Below are 27,721 nucleotides of genomic sequence, written 5' to 3'. Positions count from 1 at the left end.
TTGCACCTGGGTGGTGGGTAATGAGAGGATGGTGTTCACTTTATTATTCTGTTTTTGTGTATGTTTGAAAATGTCCATAATAAAACTTCAGGGTTTTTTTTTTTAACTGATTGTTGGCTATAGTTGGTTCTCTAATGCAGGAACAGCCACTCCATATCCCATTGGTCTTTGCAAACTGGAGCTTGTAATTTTCATTAGCAGTCATTGCTAGGGTGGCAGCCATACATGAAAAATGAAGTCATTGAGAAGAACAAGGTAAACGCTGCTTCCTAATGCTTCAGAGTGGAGCATGCTCTTGAGAGGTACAGCCAAACATTCAGGTTAAAATGAGAAAATATTTTGAGCAGAAATTATATGTTAATGGCCTTGCATATATATCCTTTCAAAAGAAAGTTACTTATAAAATAAGCTCTTATCAGTAAGCTGCTCCTCATTTATTAACTACTTTTATTAAACTCCTATATGCAAAGGCCCATGCTAGACAGGGAGACACAAATATAAAATTTGTCTTTGGGCTTCCCTGGTGGCGCAGTGGTTGAGAGTCTGCCTGCCAATGCAGGGGACATGGGTTCGAGCCCTGGTCTGGGAAGATCCCACATACCTCGGACCAACTGGGCCCGTGCGCCACAGCTGCTGAGCCTGCGCGTCTGGAGCCTGTGCTCTGCAACAAGAGAGGCCACGATAGTGAGAAGCCCGCGCACCGCAATGAAGAGTGACCCCCACTTGCCACAACTAGAGAAAGCCCTCGCACAGAAACGAAGACCCAACACAGCCAAAAATAAATAAATTAATTAATTTTTTTTAAAAAAGAAAAAAAAAACTACCATTTGAAAAAAAAAATTGTCTTTGGCAAATTGGACAAAGAAAGAATAAAATAGATAACACCTAATCCCCGAAACTTAACACAGAATCTTGGACCCGGACCTCAGCGACCAGAAATCAGCATAGTTCAACTCATTTCAGGCCTAACACCATTAATAGAGCACCTACTCTGGGTAAGGTTCTGGGCTAGATACTAAAACTATGGGCGGGAAAATAAAGTACAGTCCCCATCCTTGGTCTAGTGGGGAAGACAGATAACAAAATCAACTCTTTAATTGTGGAATGCACTAGAATAGTGGATACTATGAGATGACAGAGAAAGACTTCAGGGAAGCCTTCATGAGTTAACTCTTAAAGGATGCTTAAGATTAGCAAGTGATTTAAAGCTGGGAAGAAACAGAGAGTTTAAAAAATGTCACAGGTACGGGTCAAGAATTATTTGATAATCATACACCAGTAGTATAAAATAGTGAAATTATCACTAGAATGTGAGCTCCATGAGGGGCTTTTGTCTTGGTTTGTTCACCATATGTCTGGCTCATGGTAGTCACTCACTAAGTATTTATTAAATGAATAAATAAATCCAACTATAAAGTGTTGCTAGAGTCCAGAGTTTACGGTAGAGAGTGACAGTGGAGCTAGAAAGGACAAGGTCGAGGAATTCTGGTAAAAAGCTTGGATTTTATGATGATGGAGAAACACTCAAGAATTTCACAGAGAAAGCATGATGGGATGTGTGTTTTTGAGCTTCAAGGGGGAGAAGAGACCTCAGGGGCACAGACCGGAGAAAGAGAAACCAATCTGTAAGCTGTTACTAAAACCCAAAGGGAAGTTGATGGGGTAAAATCCATGGAATTCAGAGACAAATTTAATGTCACCTAAAGCCACCCGAATGCCTAGCATGAAAAAGACTGGCAATACCAAGTGTTGTCAAGCATGTGGAACAACCAGAACCCTCATCCCCTGCTGGTGGAGTGTACATTGATGCAATTACTTCGAAAAACTGTTGGGTATCTCCTACTAAAGCTGAACTCAGTAACCCCCCTTTCAGGTAGACAACAGAACCCAACAAGAATGGGTGTTCATTTGCCCCCAGAGATGTCCCCACAAAGTTGTGGAAAAGGATGTTCCTAGCAGCACTCTTGGTCATAGCCAAAATGGATAAACTGTGTTATAGTCGTGCAATAGAATGCTAAAAAACAACACTGAAAAATGAATGTGTGGCCATTACACAGATAAATCTCAGAAACATCACGCTGAGTGAAAGAAGCCAGACACAGAAGAATACACACAACATACTGTAGAATTCCATGTATAAAAGTTCAAAAACAGACTAAGCTCATTTATGGTGAAAAATCCAGAATAGTGTTTGGCTTTGGGCACAGGGTAATGATTGGGAGCGAGGGACTAAAGCTATATCTGCATCTTGATCTGGACATGGTTACACAAGTGGGCTCTCTTTTGTAATAACTCCCCAAACTGTATGCTGACATGTGTGCAGTGTTCTGAATATATATGAATGTTTTAAGTGACCTCAGTTTCCTGGCTCAGGTACAAGGGTGGGTGATGGTGCCCTGCACTAGGCTCAATGTATCTAAAAGGAAGAGGAGTCACACTCAACAGTAGCCAAGCACAGGCATGCCACATCCCCATGGTCATGCAAATCACCCCTCCCTGGAAATCTCCCTTCAGGCCTGTGCCTTCCTATTTCTAATACACTTATAGATTGTCCACCCCTCCATGCAGGGCAGTGTCCTCCAAGAAGAGAGGCCCATCTTTAGGGGCCCCCAAACTCTCTTTGGCTCCACACTGCTTTTTGGCAGTGGGGGAGATCCTAAGATAAGGAGTCATAATCAGATCCACTAGAGTTATTGCCATAAGAATGACAAAAATGTCATCTTCTAGACCACTGGGGGTGTGGGGGACTGTCTAGAATTACATGGCGGTGGTCGTGGGGAACAGACACACCTTGGGAACTTCTCATCCCTGCTTTGCCAGTGCCTTTCTTCTGCTCACGTGTACCCTTCACTGGAGTCAAGCCACTCCTGAAGCAGAGTAGAGGATGGAGACTCAGGAGGGACCTTGGACAGAGGGCACAAGGAAGGATAAGTGGGAGCCACTGCAAACATAGTACCTTTCCAGCTCCCATGGAGAAAGACTGAGACTGGGGTGAACCCCAAGCCTCTCCCATCCTGCATTCCACCCCAGCATTGGTTAGAGACAAGGGACAAATTTCCTTTCCAACCAGACTGAGCTGTCTAGAAAGTCCTAATACCCCCAAGTGAAAAAAGTATGCCCAAGGGCTTCCCTGGTGGCGCAGTGGTTGAGAGTCTGCCTGCCGATGCAGGGGACACGGGTTCGTGCCCCGGTCCGGGAAGATCCCACATGCCGCGGAGCGGCTGGGCCCGTGAGCCACGGCCGCTGAGCCTGCACGTCCGGAGCCCGTGCTCCGCAACGGGAGAGGCCACAGCAGTGAGAGGCCCGCATACCGCTAAAAAAAAAAAAAAAAAGTATGCCCAAGCTCGCAACCTCCAGCCTCATGGAGGATGCCAAGTCTTCCTTTGCCTCACCTTGGTCAGGAGTTTCCTGGCAATGGGTTCAGTACTTTGGTCAGTTGGCTAAGCTTAGCATCCTTTTCTTGTCCCCAGCCAAGTCTGGTCCTTCAGGTGGCCAAGCCCTGCCTATGTTATTGCCAGGACTTCTTGTCTTGGTACCTGCTCTAGCCTGAGAGGAGTATGAAACTCCCTTCATGCCCTAGAGGCACCATCCAGTTGCCACTGACTCTTAAGAAAGAGCCTTTTGCAGATCCTTTCTGACACCTTCCTCCCCTGGTGGCCAAGGCCAAGAGAACTATTTCTAGAGGAGATGGCTACAAACCAGACAACCCAGATTAATCATGAAATTCTGCACCCACACTTAGGTAACCCTATACTCAAGAATCAAAAGAGCAGTTTGCTGTTGTAGAAGTGGATCCCTGAGCAAGCCGGTAAGTGAAACGGGATCAAGACAGAGGCACAAGAGTGGGGTTTACTTTCAAGGAATAGAATGAACCATGATGCCCACAGGCACCATGCTGCTATAGGGGAAGCAGAATCATTAGATGTGGGCATAGTTTCTCCTCTGCTGCACACTGAGCACTGAAGTTAGTTCTAGACTTTTCTAACCCCTGCCCCCAAAGTCCTAACACCATTTCTGGCTGCTGAAACCTCCCTCACTGGAAACTCAAGTCTTCACCCAATCTCAGCCTCATTTTTTTTTTAAGGTTTTTTAAAAATATTTATTTGTTTATTTGGTTGTGCCAGGTCTTAATTGCAGCATGCATGTGGGATCTAGTTCCCTGACCAGGGATTGAACCCAGGCCCCCTGCATTGGGAGCGCAGAGTCCTATCCACTGTGCCACCAGGGAAGTCCCTCTCAGCCTCATTTTACCCACTCTTCCTTCTCTCCACCCACCTCATACGACTGGTACTAAACTGATCATGAATAGTTAAGGGTCTCTAACTTCCATACTTCATCAAACATAAGATGCGCATTGACAGATGCACCATTATTTTATCTCCCACTGAAAAGTGTTCCAAATAAAATATACCATCCCCTGTGAAATGCATCCTGATTCAGAGATGTGAGAATTTGAAAAGAAAATGTGCTCCTATGAATCAATTAATTAAACTACTATTACCTGGGCTAAAGTCAGGGCATGGGAAATCACAAGCCATTTGATTTCAGGGGATCATGTATATGAATTAACAAGCCCTCAAGATCAGTGTATAAACGCTCTGAGAAGGTTCAGTGAGTGGGTTTCCTCATTTCCAACAACGTGGTATGTTTTAGATCTTAGTTTAGAGGAACATCGTGGAGAATTATATAAATCTGGCAAAATATTAGCATAAACAATTTTGAAAAGGTGCCAAATAATTAAAACATCAGAAATTTAATGTGTTTAATGTATGTTTAAAGTATCTTGCAGACGATGGAAATGAGTAGAGGATAAGTTTATAAACAGGAACAAAATTCCTCAAAGCTTCATCTTTGCCATATTTGAACCAATAAATATTTCACTTTTGTGTATCTGTGAACAGATTTTTGAACTTTGTGGAACTGATGCTAAAAAACTGGAAGAAAATATTCGAGAACTAATGTAAGCTGATCTCCAAGACAAAATATACTTGCAACGTTTTAAAAGGCCACCGTGAATGTGTTTGTGTTTTTATTTCCAGCAAACACTGTGGTGTTCTATTGATCTCTTTCCTAATGCTTTACAGGTTGAATTCCATATTGCGATCTCACTGCAAAAATTGTTGGAACTCTTGTGCTATCAGAGATCGTGTCATTTGCATTCTCTCACTTGGCCTTTGCACTTACTCTGAGCACATTCCTTAGGCAGCGTCCTTCACAGCAGAGGCCCTGCACAGCTAAGTAATACCAGCTCAGTGAGAAAGTTTTCCAGAGACTGTGGAAGATGGGATCCAACGCAGCAGTCAAGAAACAAATAAATGTCTTATTGGCCTGGTGCACTCCAAATACATAGAGGCCTCTTCCCAATTGAGTCATTGTTTGTAGTACAAAATTCTTCTCCAGTGTATCACCTTATATTAGAAATGTGTCATTGGATAAAAGTACATATAAACAGCTATGCTTACGTATATAAAAACTTATTACATGCTAGGCAATATGCCAAGCCTGTAGCTGAAATTCAGCCTCTGTACGCTGATACTGAATGGAATCTTGGAGACAGTTTTGGATGAAGTAGAAAAGAATTGCTTTACCGCTTTGCTGGGCAAAGGGGGCCATAGTGGGCTAATGCCCTCAAAACTGTGTGTCCTGACCTGGAGCGGGTAGTGAGGAGTTTTATAGTAAATGGTTCAAAGAGGAGGGCACGATCAGCTTGTGGACATTCTTTGACTGGTTGGTGGTGAGGTAACTGGGAGCCAGTATCATCAACCTTCTGATTCCAACTGCTCTGGGGTCTACATGCTTGTGGGCAGCATACAGTAAACTTCTTCCACCTGGTGGCGGTTTCAGTACAGTACGTCCCTTACATACGAACCTCCAAGTTGTGAACTTTCAGAGATGCAAACATGAGTTCGCATGTCCAATCACGTAAATTAGTTCACATGTCTGGCGTACATTATCACATGCGTGCATCCTCTACAAGTGGTTGTGCTTTTGTGTACTTTACAGTACTGTATAGAGTACAGTAATACAGTATCTTTATTTCAAGCCCAGGATGTCCAGAAGCAAGCATAAAAGCAGTGGTGATGCAGCTGGTGCTACTGTAATTTTCAAGGTACTGTACTGTAAGATTAAACGTTTTCTTTATTTTTGTGTTTGTTATGTATTATTTGTGTGAAAAGTATTATAAACCTATTACAGTACAGTATTCTAAAGCCAATTGTGTTAGTTGGGTACCAAGGCTAACTTTGTTGGACTTATGAACAAAAGTGAACTTAGGAACACACTCTCGGAATGAAACTCATTCATATGTAGGGGACTTATTGTATCTGAAAAACAGCTCATAGATATTGTTATATATGTCCCTTGAGGGGAAACCGGGACCTCGTCCTGAGGCCGCACTATTGTTTTTGTTTGTTTGTTTGTTTTTGCGGTATGTGGGCCTCTCACTGTTGTGGCTTCTCCCGTTGCAGAGCACAGGCTCTGGACACGCAGGCCCAGCGGCCATGGCTCACGGGCCCAGCCGCTCCGCAGCATGTGGGATCTTCCCAGACCGGGGCACAAACCCGTGTCCCCTGCATCGGCAGGCGGACTCTCAACCACTGCGCCACCAGGGAAGCCTTCTTGACCTTTCTTTAACCTTGAGTTGCTTATCTTGACCCTTAGGATGTTTAAGCTGAAACACTCTTATAGGATGGGAGCACGTTCTCTTTCTCATCTCTGATTTGCTGGTATTCAGCCCAATGCACAGACCAGAGGAGATCCAGAAGACACGAAACTAAATTCAATATGGAACCCTGAATGGGAACCTAGAGCAGAAAGGGGCATAAGTGGAAAAAAATGGTGAAGTGCAAGTAAAATCTGGTGTTTAGTCCTCAGTAACATACCAGTGTTGGTTTCTTAGTTTTGACATACACTATGATAATTTATTAACATCAGGGGACTGGGTACGAGGTATATGGGAACTCTCTTTACCCTCTCTGCAACTTTTCTAAATCCAAAATTATTCCAAAATATAAAATTTATTTTTTAAGATGCCTCCTTAACATGGCTATAGGGGAGAAGCACTAGTGTTTTGTGAGCACATGTTATCCCTACTTGACCATGATTTGACCTAGGCTGGAAGTTAGGGAGTGCTTTCCTATGAAATGACTGTTGACCTGATGTCTTAAAAATGAGGAGGTGTTTTATGAAAATCACAAGTTGCAAAGTTAAAAAGCCTGGGACTTGGAGATTAGAAGATTGTTTTGATTCCAAGAAAGTTTTTTTTTTCTTTTTTACTAAAAAAATCTTAATTATTGCTAGTGATGCCTTAGGCAGAGTAGGGCGTCCCCAAAGGAAAAGAACCAGATATAGCTTTTTTTTGATTTATTGAAGTATAGCTCATTTACAATGTTGTGTAATTTCTGCTGTACAAGCAAAGTTATTCAGTTATACGTATATATACATTCTTTTTCATGTTCTTTTCCATTATGGTTTGTCACAGGATATTGAATCTAGTTCCCTGTGCAATACAGTAGGGAGATACAGTATACAGATACAGCTTTTTGACATAAGAGAAGCCATTTTAGGCCTAAACCATTTTGTGATCTAAGCCTGGCGATAATGCTTGCCCTTGACCAGATCTCAGTAATTAATGATCTTAAGGGAACAAAGGAATGAAAAGCAGTCAAGAAACAATAGTTCAGAGATAAAATAAAGTCCTAGTTCCTCCTCAAGGGACATACATCACAATCTGATACAGACCTTTGAGTTCTGCAGGAATTAAGACCCCTACCCAGATGGAGGATGTAACTATACTGAGAACCCAGATTGGTTGCGGCCTAAGGAAAGATGGTGGTGACCTCTGCTGACCCTCCTGACTTCACTCAACTAAAGCTTGGACTCTGTCAACCTTTGCCCCAATTCTATGTTGAATTCTCTTCAGCTCAAGGCCCTTCATAAATATGCATGTACCCTTAGCTTAAAACTTTCCCAATTTTGCAGCTGGGGAGACACTGCTTTGGGAAGGATCCCCAGTGTTCTCCTGACTTGCTGCAAGCAAGAAATCCTTCCTTCTGCTCTTTCATTTGGTTGTGTCTCTTGGCAGCTAACCCAGTTGTTTTGGTAACAATGCCGCCACTTTCCAGCCCAGACCCCGCCTCAGTGGGGCCGATGGAAGCCTTCATGAAGGCTTGAAGGCTTGTTTGAGGTTGCGGGCAGGTCTCACTGCTTGTCTGCCTGAATAAAATCAAGCCTGGCATTTCTGTTTCCCACTAGCCTGACCTCATCACCAGGGCGAGGATGAAGGTTTTATGGCTCCTAATCTTTAAATCTCTGGGCCCAGATATACCAGGGCAAAGGAAAAAGAGTTCCTCTCTCCACCAAAGCAAGAGCCTGGTGGGGCCTGAAGCTGTCACTCTCCCGCATTCCCCAGACATGCCATTCTATGGAGCCCAGGTGATAGGTGAGTAAGACTTAGACAGAGGCTGGGCTGGATGAGATTTCCATGCCAGGGATCTCAGCTTGGAGCTAGCCCGCTCTAAAGGGCCAGACTGCTGGAAGGTCAAAGAGTGTGGCCAGGGAGCTGTGGGCCAGACTGAGGCCCTTGGGCCTAGACCAGCACTGGCATTAGTACAGGAGAGTGAATATTCCTGTTACCGACCTGGGTCCTTGGACTCTTTAATCAATAGAAATTGATGAGGCCAGATGAGAAATTCAGGCAAGGTTTTACTGGGACTCATGCTGCAGCATGAGGGAGCAAAAATAAGAAACAGGTGCCCTTGGGAGTGGGTAGCAAACGAAGCTGGTTCCTTAAATGGAGTGAGGGTAGGGGCAGAAAGGTGGGTTGGGCAGGAGGGGTAGCTTGGGCGGTCTGCCTGCCTCCGTGGTGGTGCTGTGTGCAGGCATGATGCGAAGTACCCTGCTTTTGTTCTCCGCACCTCAGAAATGGCAGTTGGTTTGTGGCCTTTCTGTACCTTATTGTTCATAATGACCCCAACTGCACATGCGTGCAATTATTTATAGTTTCTTTGTATTTTGTTGCTTAAGGAGAGATTTATCCAGGTGCAAGCTCTCCAGTAAAAGGTCCCAGGTCCCAGCCTATCTCATTCCCATCACCTTGGCTAAGGCCTCCATCCATCCTCAGAGCACAGGCTACTGTAGGAAAGATGGCTGGGAAATCATTATATGGCTGGTGGCAATGGAAAAATGGAGTTCTGTGCATGAACATGGAATGTGTGTACATTGGAGCCACGAAAGTCAAGGACCACCTGTAACCAGTCAACTTGTGCAAGTCACTGGCCTCTGGAAACAGCACCCCCAAAATTGTCTTTGGAGAAGAGAAGCAGGATGGAGAATGAATTCCATGCCCAGATGTGCCATGGATGGAATCACCCAGACAGCCTCCAGCATTTTACATTCTGTAGCATCTCTCTACGTGATGGAGCAAGAAGATGTTTCATTTTCTTCATTGTTATTTCAGTCCTGCTTTCCATGTCAGCAGTGAAAGAGGACACATGTCAGAGTCCCAGAGAATTCCCTGGAAACCAAAGTCTTCTCCATCTCACTTTCAGCAGCCAAGGTCTCAACATAATTTCTCTTGCTTAAGAGTAGAAGAAAGGGGCTTCCCTGAGGGCGCAGTGGTTGAGAGTCCGCCTGCCGATGCAGGGGACACGGGTTCGTGCCCCGGTCCGGGAAGATCCCACATGCCGTGGAGCGGCTGGGCCTGTGAGCCATGGCCGCTGAGCCTGCGCGTCCGGAGCCTGTGCTCCGCAACGGGAGAGGCCACAACAGTGAGAGGCCCGCATACCGCAAAAAAAAAAAAAAAAAGTAGAAGAAGGGTCCATACTTTGATAATGACCTTTCTGTTTTGAGAGGAATAGAGAATGGGACATCACTTAATTTCTGCCACGTTGTCTAATGCTGCATTGTGCATTTTTACCAGTGCCATATTTATTTATCAAGCACTAACAGTGTTTTCTAGCTGAGATAGGACCCAATGATGGTTCATAAAATGCAGTGTAGTAGGCATTTTCTTAAAACCAAACAAAAAATAGCAGAGTACATTTACTGCATTAATGGTGAGTATTATTTCATGAAACACGTTTAGTTATGTGTATGTTTATACTAGGGTCACAATGTAAAATATATTTCTCACCGTGGGTTCTGGCGAGTCATGACTGAAAGCCATTGCTCTAAGGGTTTCATCTTTGTCAGGGATGACTAGGTATAGGGGTTCTCAAAGTGAGGTTCTGGGACCAGGAGCATCACCTGGGAACTTGGTAGAAATGCACATTCTCAGACACCCCTCACCCGCCTCTAGGTACCCTGAATCAAAAGCTGGGTGAGGTTGGGGGGCGGTCATGGGAGGAACCCAGATTCTTCTTTTTATTTTCTACTTTGTATTTAATTAACTAGCTGTTACAAGAAGGTGTACACATACTGAATACATCACATTTAGCTAACCTCATTGACCATGGAGACCAGCACTAATCTGCAGTCCTGTTCTTAGCCCAGAAGGCAAATCCCCACCTTGAAGCAGCACCCTTGAAATGACACTGAGTTACTTATGTTGACTCCTCTGCATCTTGCCTAGGCCTTCCCACCTCGTTGGTAGACTGAGGAATCCAGATTATTCTGATGCACACTCACATTTGAGCACCACTGATAAAGTCCATCAAAGGATTGTTTTACAAACATGAGTGAGGCCCAACTCTACAGTGAGGGTAATAGTCAAACTTCGTACAGCACAGTAATGTTTTTGTGCAGCCGTTCACAGCATTACTTCATTTCTTTCCAAAAATAACCTTGTGAGGCAGAGAAGGCTGATGTTTTTATCCTCATTTTTCTCTCTGAAAAACCTAGGATTGTCCCTGCTTGGATAATAATTTGGTTTTAATTGATTCTGAATATTAAGCTAAGCAAAACCATGCAGTACCAAGTGGGCAACAATATCTTGTTAAATAGAATTCTTATCACTTCACAAACATTCATGGGAAGCTTTAAAACTTTTTTTATAAATGCAAATTAAGCCTTAAAGCAAGTTTGTAAGATAACTGTGAAATTCTGTTTTAACCTGATGGACACCAAAATGACTTTGCTAAATTTAAACTGCATTTCAATGGAAACCCACGGTCACTGTTGAACCAAAGGATATTGAGCCTGTTGTTTGTTTGCTGTGGTTTTTTTTTTTTAATATTTATTTATTTGGCTGCGTCAGATCTTAGTTGCAGTGCGCGGGCTTCTCTCTAGTCGTGGTGTCTGGGCTCTCTAGTTGTGGAGCGCGAGCACGTAGTTATCCCATGGCATGTGGGATCTTAGTTCCCCGACCAGGGATCAAACCTGCGTCCTTTACATTGGAAGGTAGATTCTTAACCACTGGACCACAAGGGAAGTTCCTGCTATGATGGTTTTTAAATAAAGCAAGGAAGCACTAAAAACAAACAAACAAACCATCAGAGAGGCATTAGAACCAAAGAGGAATGACAAAAACAATTTGTAACTCCTATGATCAGTAATGAGGCTTATTAATTTCACACACTATCTCACTTAATCCTCAAGCAAACCTATGATATCAGTAACAGCCCCTTTGGTATCCATGGAGGATTAATTCCAACACTTCCCTCAGATACCAAAATCCATGGATGCTCAAGTCCCTTATATAAAATGCCATGGACTTTGTATATAACCTGCAGACATTCTCCTGGATACTTTAGATCATGTCTAGATTACTTATATTACCTAAAACAATGTAAATTATATAAATAGATGTAAATACAATATAAATGCTGTGTAAATAGTTGTTTTCATGCAGCAAATTCAAGTTTTGCTGTTTGGAACTTTATGGAATTTTAAAAAATATTTTCTATATGCATCTGGTTTTATCTGCAGATGCAGATGTACTGGATTTCTATAAAGCCACTGCTCCCCCAGGTGAGCCTTATTCATTCTCCTAAAAACAATGGGGCTTTTCTCCAGAAAACTCCTCCATCAATGTTGAAAAGGCTGGGTGGGAACTTGTCACCAGGTAAGAATGCAACCTCAGCCAGGATTCCTAAATTTTCCAAGCTTTTGTCATTTGCCTGCCAATTTTATTATTATTTACTTCTCCTATTCACTAGTTGTATATGAATACATTTATTTTGCAACAAATCTTTTTATCAACACACCTCTTTCTAAAATTATTATTGAAAAATAGTTGATTTATATTAGTTTCAGGTATACAGCACAGTGATTCAGATACACACACACACACACACACACACACACACATATTCGTTTTTAGATTCTTTTCCATTATACGTTATTTATTACAAGATATTGAATATAGCTCCCTGTGCTATACAGTAGGTCCTTGTGGGTTATCTATTATATATCTGTATATATATATGTGTGTGTGTGTATATTTTAATCCCAAACTCCTAATTTATCCCTCCCCCGCCCTTTTCCCTTTGGTAACCATAAGTTTGTTTTCTATGTCTGTGAGTCTATTTCCATTTTGTAAATAACTTCGTTTGTATCATTTTTTTAGATTCCACATATAAGTGATATCATATGGTATTTGCCTTTCTCTGTCTGACTTACTTCACTTGGTATGATCATCTCTAGGTCCATCCATGTTGCTGTAAATGGCAATATTTCCTTCTTTTTTATGGCTGGGTAGTATTCCATTATGTATTACATACCACATCTTCTTTATCCATTATCCATTTTTTATCCATCTGTCAATGTCAACATACCTTAAATAGAAGACCAGTATTGTTCTCAGAAGTAAAAAAAACAAAAAAAAACTTAATAAGCGAATACATTGAAACAAAATCATTCAATGATGAAATTTGGTGTGTGGCCAGTCAAAGGCTGAGTGCTTACTCTCCCCTCCCCTCCCCTCTCCTCCTCTCTTTTCTTTCTCTCTTCCAACAGGATGAACAACTATTAGAGAGGTGTTAAAGATAGAATAGCACCAAATTAAGACCTTCTTCTTGAGTGATCAGTATTGAAAGAGAATAAAAAAGGTATCAAGAGGGGGTATATGGAAACTCCGTGTACTTTCTGCTCAATATCTCTTAAACCTAAAACTCTAAGAAAAAAAGCCTATTAATTTTTTTAAGTGTACTCGTAAAAATAAGAGTTTTAAATTGAACAACAACAAAAAGAACATTCTCCCTGAAGAATGAGTCAAGGCTATTTAATGCTGCATTCCCCATACTACCCCAAATCATCAGAAATTACTACCTGAAATTACCTCTCATTGGGTAAATTGGGTCCATGGCTTCCATTTTGTGAAAATGTAGCCAAAGTCTGATTATATGAAAAAATAAGAAGAAAAAGTAGAGATGGGATGGTTTCCTACTGATGGCAGAATGAAGTTGTGAATCATTCATCTTTCTGCCAAAGCCCTTGGTGATCTGGCCCTCATGTTCATGTTTGCCCTCCTCGCATTGCCCACAGACCCCAGGCATTATCATTATGTCAAACTCTGTACTTTTCCCTGCATCTGGAATTTCCTCCCCACATCTCTGCCTGTCAAATCTTCTTCAAGATCACCCAGCACACACACCATTCCTTCAAATGGGCCCACACAGTCATATGAAGCCTCCCTCGGCTATCCCAGACGGGGAGAGCATTCCTTCTCTTGGGTGTCTGTGGAGCTGTGTGTGCACAACCATTAGAGCCACCATCTTTTGTGGGGTGTGGTGGATTTTTACATCTGCCTAGGGTACCAGATAAAATACATGGTGCCTAGTAAAGTTTGACTTTCAGGTAAACAAAGGATAATTTTTAGTATAAGTATGTTCCATGTAGTATTTAACCGGGTGTCCTGTGTTTTTTATTTGCTAAACCTAGCAACCCTGTGTTTGTCTCCCGTGAGACTTAGCTTCCTAGGAAACGGGTGGTAGCTTTCCATCCCTGTGCATGCAGTACCAAGGACATTACCAAGCACTTAGTAGGAGCTTGGTAACTATTAGATCGAGAAATGGTGGCATGAATGACTTCTGCCCAAACTCACACAAGAAGCCCTAAGATTGCAAATAAGGCCGGGAATACATTTCTATTCCTGCCTAGAAATGCAGGTTTGGAAGAGGGAAAGATAATGTGCTCAAATCTAATACATTCATAATCTACAAACTAGAAGGAGCAAAGCTGTCTACATTGTTCTCTAGCTTGTCTTCAACACATATAATAACAAGTCACAGACTGCCTGGTTTCTGTAGCCTTTACAAGTCTATAGTCGGCTCCCACACAGATCACATTATGAGGGTGAGAACTTGGTCTACTGAATCCAAAGCCAGGCATGATAAATAGTAGCCACAGCCAAGAACAAATTACTCCATGTTAGGGCCAGTTCTGTCCCTATCATTCAGGTAGGCGATGAATCACCATGTTTTGCTTTCAAGCCTTCCTGTGAGGGCAGTGTGTGGTGATGGAAGAAATCACAGGCTCTAAAGTCAGATAAACCTGGATTTGCAGTTATGACTCAGCCACTGCCGGGCCAGAGGCCTCTCTGGGGCTCAGTTTTCTCATCTGTAAACTGGGCTATCATGGATACCTCCAAAAGGTCGAGGTGAATATTAAATGGAATAGTGTCCATGAAGCGATTGTATGGGACCTGTTCACAGCAAGTGTTCCAGTGAGGATGGGGATAAGGACGATGATGTTTTTATTTCTACTGTTCCAGCCAGAATGGAATCTCTTTGAACATATGAACTGATTTATTTATTTTCACTTTTTTTTGGTATGGTCCAACAGCCTCTAGTACCATATGCAATAAAGATTTTTCATCCTAGAGACGTCAAAAGAGACCAAATTTTTTAAAATGTTCAGTGTTTTAGGGCCTTTCAGAAATCTGACAGTATTTAACCACAGTAGGGTAGGGTAGGGCCAAAAATTAACCTTTGTAGGTGACTTGTGGACTGCACATCGTCTTTCATAAATCCTTGATAGACTAAGTCTGGGCAGATAAGAAAAACTAGAGAAATAAAGAAGTAGGCACATCCTTCTGAAAATAGTAAAGAACAGTTTTGGCATAAAAACTGCCATTCTCGGGCCTCCCTGGTGGCGCAGTGGTTGAGAGTCCGCCTGCCGATGCAGGGGATACGGGTTCGTGCCCCGGTCTGGGAGGATCCCATATGCCGCGGAGCGGCTGGGCCCGTGAGCCATGGCTGCTGAGCCTGCGCATCCGGAGCCTGTGCTCCGCAACGGGAGAGGCCACAACAGTGAGAGGCCCGCATACCACAAAAAAAAAAAAAAAAAAAAAAAAAAAAAAAAAACTGCCATTCTCACATTTCCTGCCAAGATGTTCTATTGGATGTGTGCCCTAATCACAGGTACCCGCCATCCGGAACACACCTCCATGAGGTGATGCTTGCCCTTCTCACCAGCTGCTCAAGAAAATGAGCTCAGAATGATCGATAATCTACTCTCAGCAAATGAATACTTACCATTTAGAAGGCCATCTCCAATCTTTTTTGTTTTCTTTTTTTTTTAACATCTTTATTGGAGTATAATTGCTTTACATTGTTGTGTTAGTTTCTGCTGTATAACAGAGTGAATCAGCTATACGTATACATATATCCCCATATCTCCTCTCTCTTGCGTCTCCCTCCCACCCTCCCAATCCCACCCCTCTAGGTGGTCACAAAGCACCGAGCTGATCTCCCTGTGCTATGCAGCTGCTTCCCACTAGCTATCTGTTTTACATTTGGTAGTGTATATATGTCAATGCTACTCTCTCACTTCGTCCCAGCTTACCCTTCCCCCTCCCTGTGTCCTCAAGTCCATTCTCTACGTCTGCCTCTTTATTCCTGTCCTGCCCCTAGGTTCTTCAGAACCATTTTTTTTTAGGTTCCATATATATGTGTTAGCATACGGTATTTGTTTTTCTCTTTCTTACTTCATTCTGTATGACAGATTCTAGGTCCATCCACGTCTCTACAAATGACCCAGTATCATTCCTTTTTATGGCAGAGTAATATTCCATTGTATATATGTGCCACATCTTCTTTATCCATTCGTCTGTTGATGGGCATCTAGGTTGCTTCCATGACCTGGCTGTTGTAAATAGTGCTGCAGTGAACATTGGGGTGCATGTGTCTTTTTGAATTATGGTTTTCTCAGGGTATATGCCCAGTAGTGGGATTGCTGGATCATATGGTAGTTCTATTTTTAGTTTTTTAAGGAACCTCCATACTTTTCTTCATGCCTTCTCCAATCTTAATTCTTATTCATTCCTAGCTTCATTTAACTACAGCTATCATTAAATTTGTATTTCCATATTAAGATACCTTCACTTAAACCTAGCAAATTCCTCATTGACACCTGCCTTTATAACCATCTCTCTCTCACACACACACACACAATCATCTTCTTGGAACTCTGTGGCTTTGAGCAGTTTACCTGGGATAGAATTTTTTCACCTGTACAATGAGAAAGTTGGAATGGTGTGGTCTCTAAGCTCCCTTTTAGCTCTGTATCCTTAGGATCCTAGCCTTCTGTTTTGTCACTGCATCTCCTTTAGTTGATCCGGAGTCCCACCCCCCCCACCCCCCCATGCTGAGTCTAAGTCTATGAAAGAATGCATTGGTCAAATTATTTTTTTCTCATCATTTTCACATTCATTTCTAGATCAGCTCTAATGTGTACTCAAGCTGATCCAGGTAACAAAGGATCCCAAGATTGAGGTTTACCTTTATTAACCAGTAAGTCCACTGACAACTTCTTTCACAAGGCTTGGAGATTGAAAGGGGCCTGACACCTAGGAAACATACAGTAATTGTTGATTGTGTCGTTGCTGTTACTGTTGTTATCACTGCAATGGGGAAAATTAATATATTGGAATTATTCCATCCTTGTCTATGCCCTTGACTGAGCATGGGAATGCCCACCCAGCTGCCCTTTTGTGCAGAGAAAGCCAAGATACAGGAAAGGAGAGGAAGAATCAGCTAAGGGTAACAGCCTAGACTGATGAGAGCAGAATTCGATATTTCCCAACTTTTCTGTTTTCTTATTCAGTCACCCCATGTGTGTAGTTTGTATGAGGAACTTGTCCATATTGAATGATTTAAAGGACTCCAGATGCCTTCAGTTACACCAATAGTTATTCATTTCCTTATCGTAAACAGTATCCTCTCCCAGTGGTCTTTAAAATGTGGCTATACCCAGGTGGTAAGACATCAAATTCCTAACTTTTTTTTTTTTTTTGCGGTACGCGGGCCTCTCACTGTTGTGGCCTCTCCCGTTGCGGAGCACAGGCTCCGGACGCGCAGGCCCAGTGGCCATGGCTCACGGGCCCAGCCGCTCCGCGGCATGTGGGATCTTCCCGGACTGGGGCACGAACCTGCGTCCCCTGCATCGGCAGGCAGACTCTCAACCACTGCGCCACCAGGGAAGCCCCTTAACACTTTTTTTAAGGTAAGTTCTTTGGGGGGATAAAAAGAAACATCCTGAGAACAGTTTAAAGTTAGAGATCAGCTAGAGGAAGAGTGTTGGTGAAGTGGGTAAGAGGAAAGGATGCTAAGATGGGAGACAAGATTCTAGAAAGGTGGGGCAGGGGACAGAGAAGATATGCCCCACTTCACGGTTTCACCTCTGGGCCACTGCCCCTCCTCCACCCCAGATATCAACAGTTTGTGGAGTCCCTTGGGAGCTGGGTCTGTCACACATACATCAGAAGAGCTCTGTGCCTGTGGCATGTGTGGCTTCTGACAGCATCTGGTTGCCCTGTCCTCAGGAGACCTGGCAGAAACAGCCCTAGGACCTTTGGTGAGGAGTCTACTCTGAGGATATTATTGAGGACCTATAAAATCACTCTGTAACAGGAGAATGATTATTCTTCTTGAGAGAAGCTGGTTTTTACTCTCTGGGCCCTGTGAACCATGAAACTGAGCAGGAGTCCTATAGCGGATGTTGTAATGTCCCCCCAGACCCCCTACACCAAGTGGAGGTCCCCAAACCCCAGTTGTTGTGGTTATTTGCTGATAATGGCTACCAGCTGCCCCACTTCTCCTGAGAATTATCCTTGGCTGATGGGATCCCTTTGCCCAGGTGGTTATGACCCCTCTAAAGGCAACCCATAGTCAATAAGTAATTTGGGAGTAAAACTGTGGTGGGGCTTGCACTCTGGAGCCCACTTACTAGGGATCCGCCAGAGGCTAGTCCTGACCTAGGATTTTGTTTGGCTCTGTCCCTGTCCCTCTCATGCTTGAGTCCCTCCCTTACAGGATTTTTTGAATAGAGCACCCTCAATAAATTGTATAAACCCCAATACCTGTCTAGGAACTTGTGCCCTTTACTTCATTGATTCTGAGACACTACCAATGGTAAGGTTATTATGTATCACCAAGAAAGAAAAAAATGCTGACACTTAGTATGGGATATGCTTCAGTTCTAAGACATACACTAATTTCAGTGAAAAAAATATGCATCTTTGAGTTAATTAAGGTATGTTTAATATGTATGATCTCGCTCCATTGCATACATCTCTCTATGCCACATGTTTATATAAAGGCAAATAAACTTTGTTTCAACTATCTTTTTATACATAATGATTTACAAATCTAGAGAGCCATTGCTGTGGTCTGAATGTCTGCTCCGGCCGCCCCCGCACACCCCCAGTTCATATGTTGAAATCCTAACCCCCAAAGGTAATGTTATTAGGAGATAGGGCCTTTGGGGGGTGATTGTGTCCTGATGGTGGGGCCCTCATCAAAGGGATTAATGGTCTAATAAAAAGAGATCCCACAGAGCTTTCTTCTGCCATGTGAGGACACAAAGAAGTCTGCAGCCCAGAAGAGGTCCCTCACCCGACTGTGTCTGCACCCTGATCTTGGACTTCCAGCCTCCAGAACTATGAGAAAGAAATTTCTGTTGTTTACAAGCTACCCAGTCTGTGGAATTCTTTTTAATTTAATTTTTATTTTATATTGGAGTATAGTTGATTTACAGTGTTGTGTTAGTTTCAGGTGTACAGCTAAGTGATTCAGTTATGCATATACATATATCCATTCTTTTTCAAATTCTGTCCCATATAGGTTATTACAGAATATTGAATATTGAGTAGAGTTCCCTGTGCTATACAGTTGGTCCTTGTTGATTACCTATTTTGTATATAGTAATGTGTATATGTTATTCCCAAACTCCTAATTTATCCCTCTTCCCCCACCATGTTTCCCCTTTGGTAAGCACAAGTTTGTTTTCAGTCTGTGTGTCTGTTTCTGTTTTGTAAATAAGTTCATTTGTATCATTTTTCTTTAGATTCCACATATAAATGATATCATATTGATATTTGTCTTTCTCTGTCTGACTTACATCACTTAGTATGATATTCTCTAGGTCCATCCATGTTGCTGCAAATGGCATTATTTCATTCTTTTCTATGGCTGAGTAACATTCCATCACCTTTAGAGCCAGTTTCTACCTCAAGCTCCCGAAGAGCAGCTGCTTCTGGGCTTTCATTACCATCTGTGACACCTGCAGACAATTCTAGGCATTAGCCTCCCATTGGTCGTCGGAACTGCTTCCTTCGCCAGGACGATGCACTTATAATGAAGACTTCTTTGCAGCTCAGGGAAAACTGCGACTGTCCTTTCCTGGCTGTCTGCTTCACAGTCTCCCAAGTGCCTATTTTACCAGTAGGATCCATGTAAGTTTTTTCAAGCTTGATCTGTTGTCCTTCTGAAATTAACTCCTCTGAAATAACAGGCTGTTTTGGTATTTGGGAAGAATCTGTTGGTTCTTGGTTTTCCGTTTTCAGACGAGTTAGTCTTCACAGTCCTCAGGCAAGAAGTTCACGTCCAAGATGTGGGGTGAAGGGAAGGGGGCCAAAAGAAGAGAGCATGAGCCTAAGGCAGCGGTCTAAATGCTACTATGTTTAGATCTTAGGTTGTTGTGAGAATTGTGTTCAAAAATTCAAAGTGGGGGCTTCCCTGGTGGCGCAGTGGTTGAGAGTCCGCCTGCCGATGCGGGGGACGCGGGTTCGTGCCCCGGTCCGGGAAGATCCCACATGCTGCGGAGCGGCTGGGCCTGTGAGCCATGGCCGCTGAGCCTGCGCTCCACAGCGGGAGAGGCCACAACAGTGAGAGGCCCGCGTACCGCAAAAAAAAAAAGAAATTCAAAGTGCGTGGTTTATTCATCTAAAATCCTGGGCGCACAATAATGAATCATCATTATCTCCTGGCAGATATGACTGCCTCTGCCAGGCAGCCTTTAGCCTCAGTGTCCTTCCTTGGACACCTCTGGAAGGACCAGGCCAGCTGACGTTGCACAGACTAGGCACAGCCCTCAGATGAACTCATTCTTTCATTCATTATAGTAATGGAAACAGGAGCTGGGAGAAATTCAGGCTTTTTCAACGGTGCAGCTGGAAAATTACAACTCCCACTAGAACACCAGTACCATGAGGGCAAGGATTTTCGTCTGCTTGCTCACCACCATGATGCCAGTGCCTGGGACAGTGCTGGGCACCTAGCAGGTGCTCAACACTTAGTTGAAAGACTGTGTGAATAACCACAGATATTTACAAGAGTTAATAATAGTGAGATGAGAGAATTCACACTGGGGAAGAGATGACTCACAGCTGAGTCAAATGTGAAACAGGCTTTAATCATATAGTCTCCCCTTTTCTATAACAGCCTTTAAAATATCCCAGTTTTATGGGGCATTTTAATGGAGATAAACTTAATAAGTTAAAATTATGTAATTAGTTATACTCAGCTTCTGTTATAATTACTTATTGATCCAAGGCTGCTTATGGAGCACCTGGCAACAATGAAAGAAAAACAGTAGCAGGTGTTTGGACTTAGTTTGTGCTTGCTAACTAATTAGATGAGGATTTTTTTCCCTGGAAACCCTAAGTAGTTTTCATTTGGCTCCAAAATTGAGAGTCGGAACCTAGGGGCTTCAGCCAACTCTGTTTCTCTCTCTTGCTTCTGGACTGGAAGACATTCTAGCATTAAGATGCTTTTGCATATTACTAATGTTATTCATTAGAGGTTGATTTTGTAGTTAAAGTCTCAGCATTCTATTGATGCCAGAGTTTACACAGTGGACGGACTGGAGTCAGACTGTTAGAGTTTGAATTGCAGTTCTACATTTACTAGCTGTGTAACCTTGAGCACATTACTTAAATTTTCTGTGCTCCAGTTTCAAAATCTGTAAAATGGGGATAATGATGGTATTTACATCACTTGATTATAATGACGATTAAACAGATAAACAACGCCTTGGACACAGTAAGTGCTATATATGTTCCTTTAATCATAAAACTACTTGAATTTCTAATACTTTAGTTCCCAGTAAAGATTTTGTTAATAATTGATTACCTGATAATTTAGGCATATGATCGAAGTTGTTATAAACAGGCTTATATTTACCCATGCCTCGTAAAAATTAAAAGGGTAACTCCTAAACGAAGGCTGGGTTGTGTTCAAGGATTGATTGGGTGGAGAGGGTCAGCCTGCCAGAGAGATTCACACTGGCTACCTTAAGCAAATGGGGAGGCCTCCAGAATCAAGCCTCAAGAAGGACAGGAGTCAGGCATTTCCAGGGATCTCAGGAGGAGGGACCCAAGGGGAATCCCTTTAGGAATGACTCCAATGATTTTCCCTTTTGCATCACTCCCCTTGAGAGCTGAGCTCTTCTAAGAGAGTTTGATTGGCCTGAAGTCAGCTGGCACCCTTGGGCCTAGTGGTAGGGGCAGGTCCTAACAGGATTACAGGGAATGAATGAGAGAGAGTTATCCAGAGCAAGAGCAGGGTGTCATTACCCAAAGAAATGGGGAGGGTTGCTAGGCAGGCCAAAGCAGCAGATGTCTCCTCCATGAAGAAAGAAGAAGGAGGGAGGGTAATGTTTTCTAAAATACTATTTATGTTTGTCCCGGAGGCCTTTCCAGGAATTTAAATGTATCTCTCTCCCTGAGAGGCTGGCTCATCCTCTTGGGGCATTCATGCAGAAAGAGCAAGAATCTGGCAATAATCATAAACTACTTCTTTCCCTGGCCTAATGAAGCAGATCTCTAGTTGTTTATGTTGCATTAATTTAAATCTCATCTTTGCCTCACAATTTCATAAGAGCAACAATTCCTAGTTCAATCAAAACACATTATACTAAAAAAAAAAAAGAAAGAAAAAACCACATTATACTAAACTCTCAGAATTCAGCAGATGATAAGCTTACAAAAATGGCTCACATATTCATGAATCTTTTCCCCAGTCGGGTTGTTTTTGGCTATAAGTGCTAGACATCCAACTTGAAGTTGCTTAAGCCAGACAAAAATGTATTGATGCACATGACTGAATGTCCAGATGCAGGAGAGGTGTCGGTGGTGGGGAGGGATTTCATCCAGTGGTTCTAGCCCTCTCCTCGGCAGTTACCATGATGCTTTCTGCCCTGTTTTCTCCCCATGTTCTTCATCTCAGGCTGGAAGCAAGATGGCTCAGAATTTCCAGGCCTCAAGACTACAAAAAACAGTATCTGGAGGGAAAATGAGATCATTGCTTAATGCAGATCTCAGGAATAATGTAACTTTCCCCAGAATCTTCTAGCAAACTTTCCTCTCATCTCCTTAGCCCAGATTGGGTCACATTCCCAATCCTGAAACGACCCTGGTGGTCAAGCAGATTCCCTCTGCTAACTGGCTTAGACCTGGGTTCTTGAACCAGTCAAACTGGCAAAGGGAATTATATTATCATGCCTGGTTCCCAACTCACAGGCCACTAGATGAGAAAAAGAAGGAATGTATGTTAAAAAGAAAATAGGGTAGGCATTTATCTTTTTTTTTCTCCCCCAATATCTGAGCCTCACTGCTGCCCCACCCCACTCTAAGAAATCATTGCCTACTCCAAGGTCACAGAAATGTATACCTATGTTTTCCTCTAAGAGTTTAATAGTTTTAGCTCTTACATTTAGGTCTCTGATCCATTTTGAGTTCATTTTTGTCAATGGTATAAGGTATGGGTCCAATCTCATTCTTTTGCATGTGGATATCCAATTGTCCCAGCACCATTTGCTGAAGATACTGTCCTTTCCCCATAATGGTCGTGCACCCTTGTTGAAAGTCAGTTGACCATACATTTATGGGTTTATTTCTGGACTCTCAATTTTGTCCTACTGATCTATATGTCTATCCTTATGCTAGTACCACACTGTTTTGAATACTGTAGCTTTTGTAGTAAGTTTTAAAATTAGAAAGTGTGAGTCCTCCAACTTTGCTCTTGTTTTTCAAGATTCTTTTAACTATTCTGTGTTTCCTTTGCATTTCCATATAAATTTTAGGATCAGCTTGTCAACTTCAGCCAAAAAGCGCAGTTGGAATTTTGATAGGGATTGTACTCAATCTGTAGATCAATTGGGAAGTATTGACATCTTAATAATATTGTCTTCCAATCCATGAACATGGGATGTCTTTTCATTTGTTTCACTCTTTAATTTCTTTCAATGAGGTCTTGCAGTTTTCACTGTACAAGTGTCACACTTCTTATTAAATTATGTCCAAGTAATTCATTCTTTTTAAATTTTATATACTGAGCCTATATCCTGAATCCTTGCTGAACTTGCTTATTCTAATAGTTTTTAGGATCTTTAGGATTTTCTGTACACAAGATCATGTCATTTGCAAATAGAGATAGCTTCAGTTCTTCCTTTCCAATCTGGATGCTTTTTTTTTTTCTTGCCTAATTTCTCCGGCTAGAACCTGCAGTACAATGGTGACTAGATGTGGTGAGAGTGGACATCCTTGTTTTTTACCTCATTTGGGGGTGTGAGGAGTCTTACCCTACCTTTCTTAACTATGCGCTTTCTTCACTGTGGATGGCTCAGACTCTCCCAAGGTGGCCCTTTATAAAGAGTCCACCAGGTTTTACTTGTATTTTTTCCTCAGTGGTTCTCCATGTCTCTGGATTTAGAGTAAGTAGGGTATGTCACACCAATTAGATTGTATATGTTTAACATCTTATATCCTATATGAAGGCTACTTCATATAAAAGGATATCTACTTTTGCATGCACTGTCTTGGTTAGCCATGCTTACAACTTACGTGGTCCAAATTAGAGCACTGCCTAAATGCTTCAATTTATCCTATCTCTATTGCTTTGTGAGTATTTTACTGTCTTAAGGATGGCTTCTGTGACCAGAAAGGATTATTCAGAGACTACAGTTTAGCTGTTTAAATCAACTTTATTGCGGATATAGTTTGCACCCATAATAAATAAAATGTACCCATCTTTAGTGCATGGTTCCATGAATTGTAAAAAATGTGTAGATCTATATAATCACCAAAAAGTTTCCCTATGCCTCTCGGCAATCCCCCCACCCCAGCATCATGAAACTGCTGATTTGCTTTCTGTCGCTATAGATTAGTCTTACCTGTTCTAGAACTTCATATGAATAGATTTTTGCAGTATGTAGTCTTTTTCTGTCTGGTTTCTTCCAACTCAGCACAGTATTTTTGATATTCATCCATTTTATTGTATATATAGTAGTTTTCTTTGCTGCTCAGAAGTATTCTATCATCTGGATATATCACTTCCATTAGTGGTATTAGTAATAGTTTTCACCTGTTGATGAACATTTGGGTTTAGTTTGGGGCTACTGTGAATAAAGTTGCTATGAACATTCATATGTAAGTCTTTGTGTGGATTTGTGTTTTAATTTCCTTTGGGTAAATATCTAGAAGTGGAATTACTGGACCATATGTTAAATGTATGTTTAACTTTACTTTAAAAAAAAAGAAAAAAAGGAAAACAAAACAAATTTACCAAATTGTTTTCCAGTTTTACACTCCTATCAGCAATGTATCAAAATTACTTCCAGTCAATGTACAATCTCACCACCATTTGGTGTTACCAGTCTTTTTAATTTTACCAGTCTAGTGGGTACAAAGTGGTATCTCACTGCAGTTTTGAAATTCCCTGATGCCTAATGATGTTGAGCATTTTTCTGTTTGCATACTTATTGGTCACTCAGATATCTTCTTTTGAGAAGTGTGTGTTCCAGTTATTGCCATGTTTTTACCAGCTGTTTAACATTGTTTTTCAAAGAGTAGAGGTTTCAAATTTTAATGAAGTGAAATTTATTAGGTTTTTCTTTTATAGTTAGCGATTTCAGTGTCCTAAGAAATATTTGCCCCAAGGTTGCAAAGGTTTATTTCCAACATCTTCTTCTAGAAGTTGTATAGTAAATTTTGAGTTATTTTGTTGTATGGTGTGAGGTGAGGGTCAAGTTTCTTCCTTCTTACCTTTTTTTTTTTTTTTTAAATAGAGCCATCCATGGGCTTCTTGGAAAAGGAGAAGGAACCTGGAAGCAGCAAGAGGAGGGGTTTGCCTGACTTCCTGGGCCCTGGTGTACATGGAGCCCACACTTGAGAAGAACAGAAGTTTCAGGTAAGGTAAAAGAGGCTAACAATATATCGGTGCTGCTGAATCCAGCTAGTTTCAGCAAGGTACACAGTGAAAGGGTTTGAGAGGGCAGGGAGGGGGGCAGTTGCACCAGATGAAGGGATGTAAAGAGCAGTGGTGTGCAGGCTACTCACAGGGGTTATTATACTGAAGCTTACATTAAAATACTTAGCATTGGGCTTCCCTGGTGGCACAGTGGTTGAGGGTCCTCCTGCCGATGCAGGGGACACGGGTTCGTGCCCCGGTCTGGGAAGATCCCACATGCCGCGGAGCGGCTGGGCCCGTGAGCCATGGCCGCTGGGCCTGCGCGTCCAGAGCCTGTGCTCCGCAACGGGAGAGGCCACAACAGTGAGAGGCCCGCGTACTGCAAAAACAAAAACAAAAAACAAAAAACTTAGCATTGAAATTGTGGAATGTATTTATATGTATATTAGTTTTTAATATCTAAACAGTTAACAGTTTAAGTACCTAATCAGGAGTCTACTCCAGGGGTGTTTAAATCAGCATCTGAAAATCCCCAAATAGGAACTGATGTTCTAGAGGGAGTTTCTGCAAGCTATTCAAATATCCTTATAGATAGAGTTCATAAATTAGTATAAGGAATGTTAGATATTTGTCACTGGTGGCATGAGGAAATTCAAGACATGTAGATGGGCTGGCTTGAAAACTGTGCTGGCACTTTCTCCCCTTCATCCTCTCTGTAGAATGAGAATTAAATCTATCTCCTAGGGGATGTTGAGAAGAATGATGCAATATACCCAGCTCCAGGCCTGGCACTGAATGACCGTTCGACACTTGTACTTGTTCCTTTTCCTTCTTTACCATTGTATTTTGAGCTCCCAATTTCATATCACTTACATGTTCACTTTTGTGTCTTCATCTCAACTCTCTTGCTAGACAATCTTTAAGCTTCACTAATTGTTGGCCTCCCTTTGGAGATCCCAAGGCCAAGTTTATCAAATCTTAGTGTACCTAATCACCTGGGATGCTGCTTTAAAATGTAGAGTCCAGGGATATACCTCAAAAGATTGTGATCCTGGGTGTGGTCCAGGAGTCTGTGGTATCATCACATACCTTCAGCTATAGGCGGTCAGGGTTCATACTTAGAGAGAGGTGTGATCTGAGAGAAGCTTGCTCAGAAGCCCTAGAGCTGCATCTTCTTCAAATTCGAACCTGAACAAAGACAGCAAACCTAGTTTTCCGGTCCCTCAGGGAGCCTCAGACTGAGCTGACCCAGAAACTTGATGCAAGCTCATCACCCAAGCTCCTCATTTCTGCTTTTCTTGACAACATAGAAATACCGTTTTAGTCTGTCCAAAATGCATTTCCCCTTTCTCTGGTAACCCCCTGGAATTTGCTCACTCCTAGTTGAAATAAGTGGTTCAAGCAAGGCTGATTCCCTCCTCTACCCCCAACTCAAGTCAGTGAAGGTCAGCCTCCAGGGCACTTACTAGAGCAGGGGAGAAGCGTGCTCTTTCTTCGGGGATACTAAAATGGTAGGGACCTAAGCCTGGAGGGGCTAGTCTTGCATTAGGTGGAGAACCCACTGAGAATGAAACAATAACTATGGTGCTCCTGTGACAGCTTTAGGCCCCTGGAGCTCCTACTTGTATGAGTTACTAATTCTTTTTGGTTTAAGTCCGTTTGAGCTGGAATTTCTCCTTACAACTGAGAGTTCTGACTAATACACAGAAGCAACCCCCCAAAGAAAGGCCTTTATATCACCCCCTCTCTCTCGCTCTTCTCACCCCTACTTTTCTGCACAAACAGATCCTCCCTCACTGGGCTGTCCCAGCGATTCCCCTGCATCTCACTCTCCCCACAGAATGTTACCTCCTTGCCCCGACTGAAATCCTAAGGACTTGAGTTTCCCATGTCCCTGTAAGCAGGGGACCGTCCTCTTTGGATAGGGCCAAGTCTAGCCTACTTTTCTTTCACCCTCTGAGGGGGAAAAAAAATCCTCTTCCTTTGAGATTCATGTTACCGAGCTCACTGTTCTTTACGAATTTCCTGATAACTTAATTCACTTAGGACTTTGACACCTGTTTTACAGTCTCCCCTTCCACCTCCTTCATCATTCCAGAGGAATGTCACCATCCTACTAATAGCCTGTAAACATAGTTTATGTAGCACTTACTGTGTACCAGGCATGGTTCTAAGCACTTTACATATATTTTAGCTCACTTGACCCTTCTAGTAGCACAGGGTATTATTATCCCCATTTTATAGGTGTGGAAACTGAGGCATAGGAAGGCTGTTTAGACTTGTCTAGAGCTACCCAGACACTAAGTGGTAGAGTGGGTATGAGGACAGGGAATCTAATTGCAGAGTCCAGGCTCTTAATACACATGCTCACCTGC

The 27,721-nt window shown here is 42.5% G+C and overlaps 1 protein-coding gene across 1 annotated transcript in view; it reads left to right on the top strand.

The window, feature by feature from the left end:
- Positions 1-5,009, top strand: part of LOC307054109 (thioredoxin domain-containing protein 8-like) — a gene marked incomplete at its 5' end in the record, with an annotated part of 44,211 nt that extends 39,202 nt beyond the window's left edge. Inside the window, 2 exons of the mRNA XM_079705634.1 lie at positions 3,743-3,808; positions 4,902-5,009. Of these exons, the coding sequence (XP_079561760.1) occupies positions 3,743-3,808; positions 4,902-4,964 (129 nt within the window). The 3' untranslated portion in view covers positions 4,965-5,009. The remainder of the gene's footprint in view (positions 1-3,742; positions 3,809-4,901) is intronic.
- Between the last annotated feature and the right edge of the window lie 22,712 nt (positions 5,010-27,721).

The sequence above is a fragment of the Hyperoodon ampullatus genome (genome assembly GCF_949752795.1).
Source record: "Hyperoodon ampullatus genome assembly, chromosome: 6".
NCBI lineage: Eukaryota > Metazoa > Chordata > Mammalia > Artiodactyla > Ziphiidae > Hyperoodon > Hyperoodon ampullatus.
The sequence above is the reverse complement of the archived record's forward strand: the minus strand, read 5'-3'. Positions and strand labels throughout refer to the sequence as shown.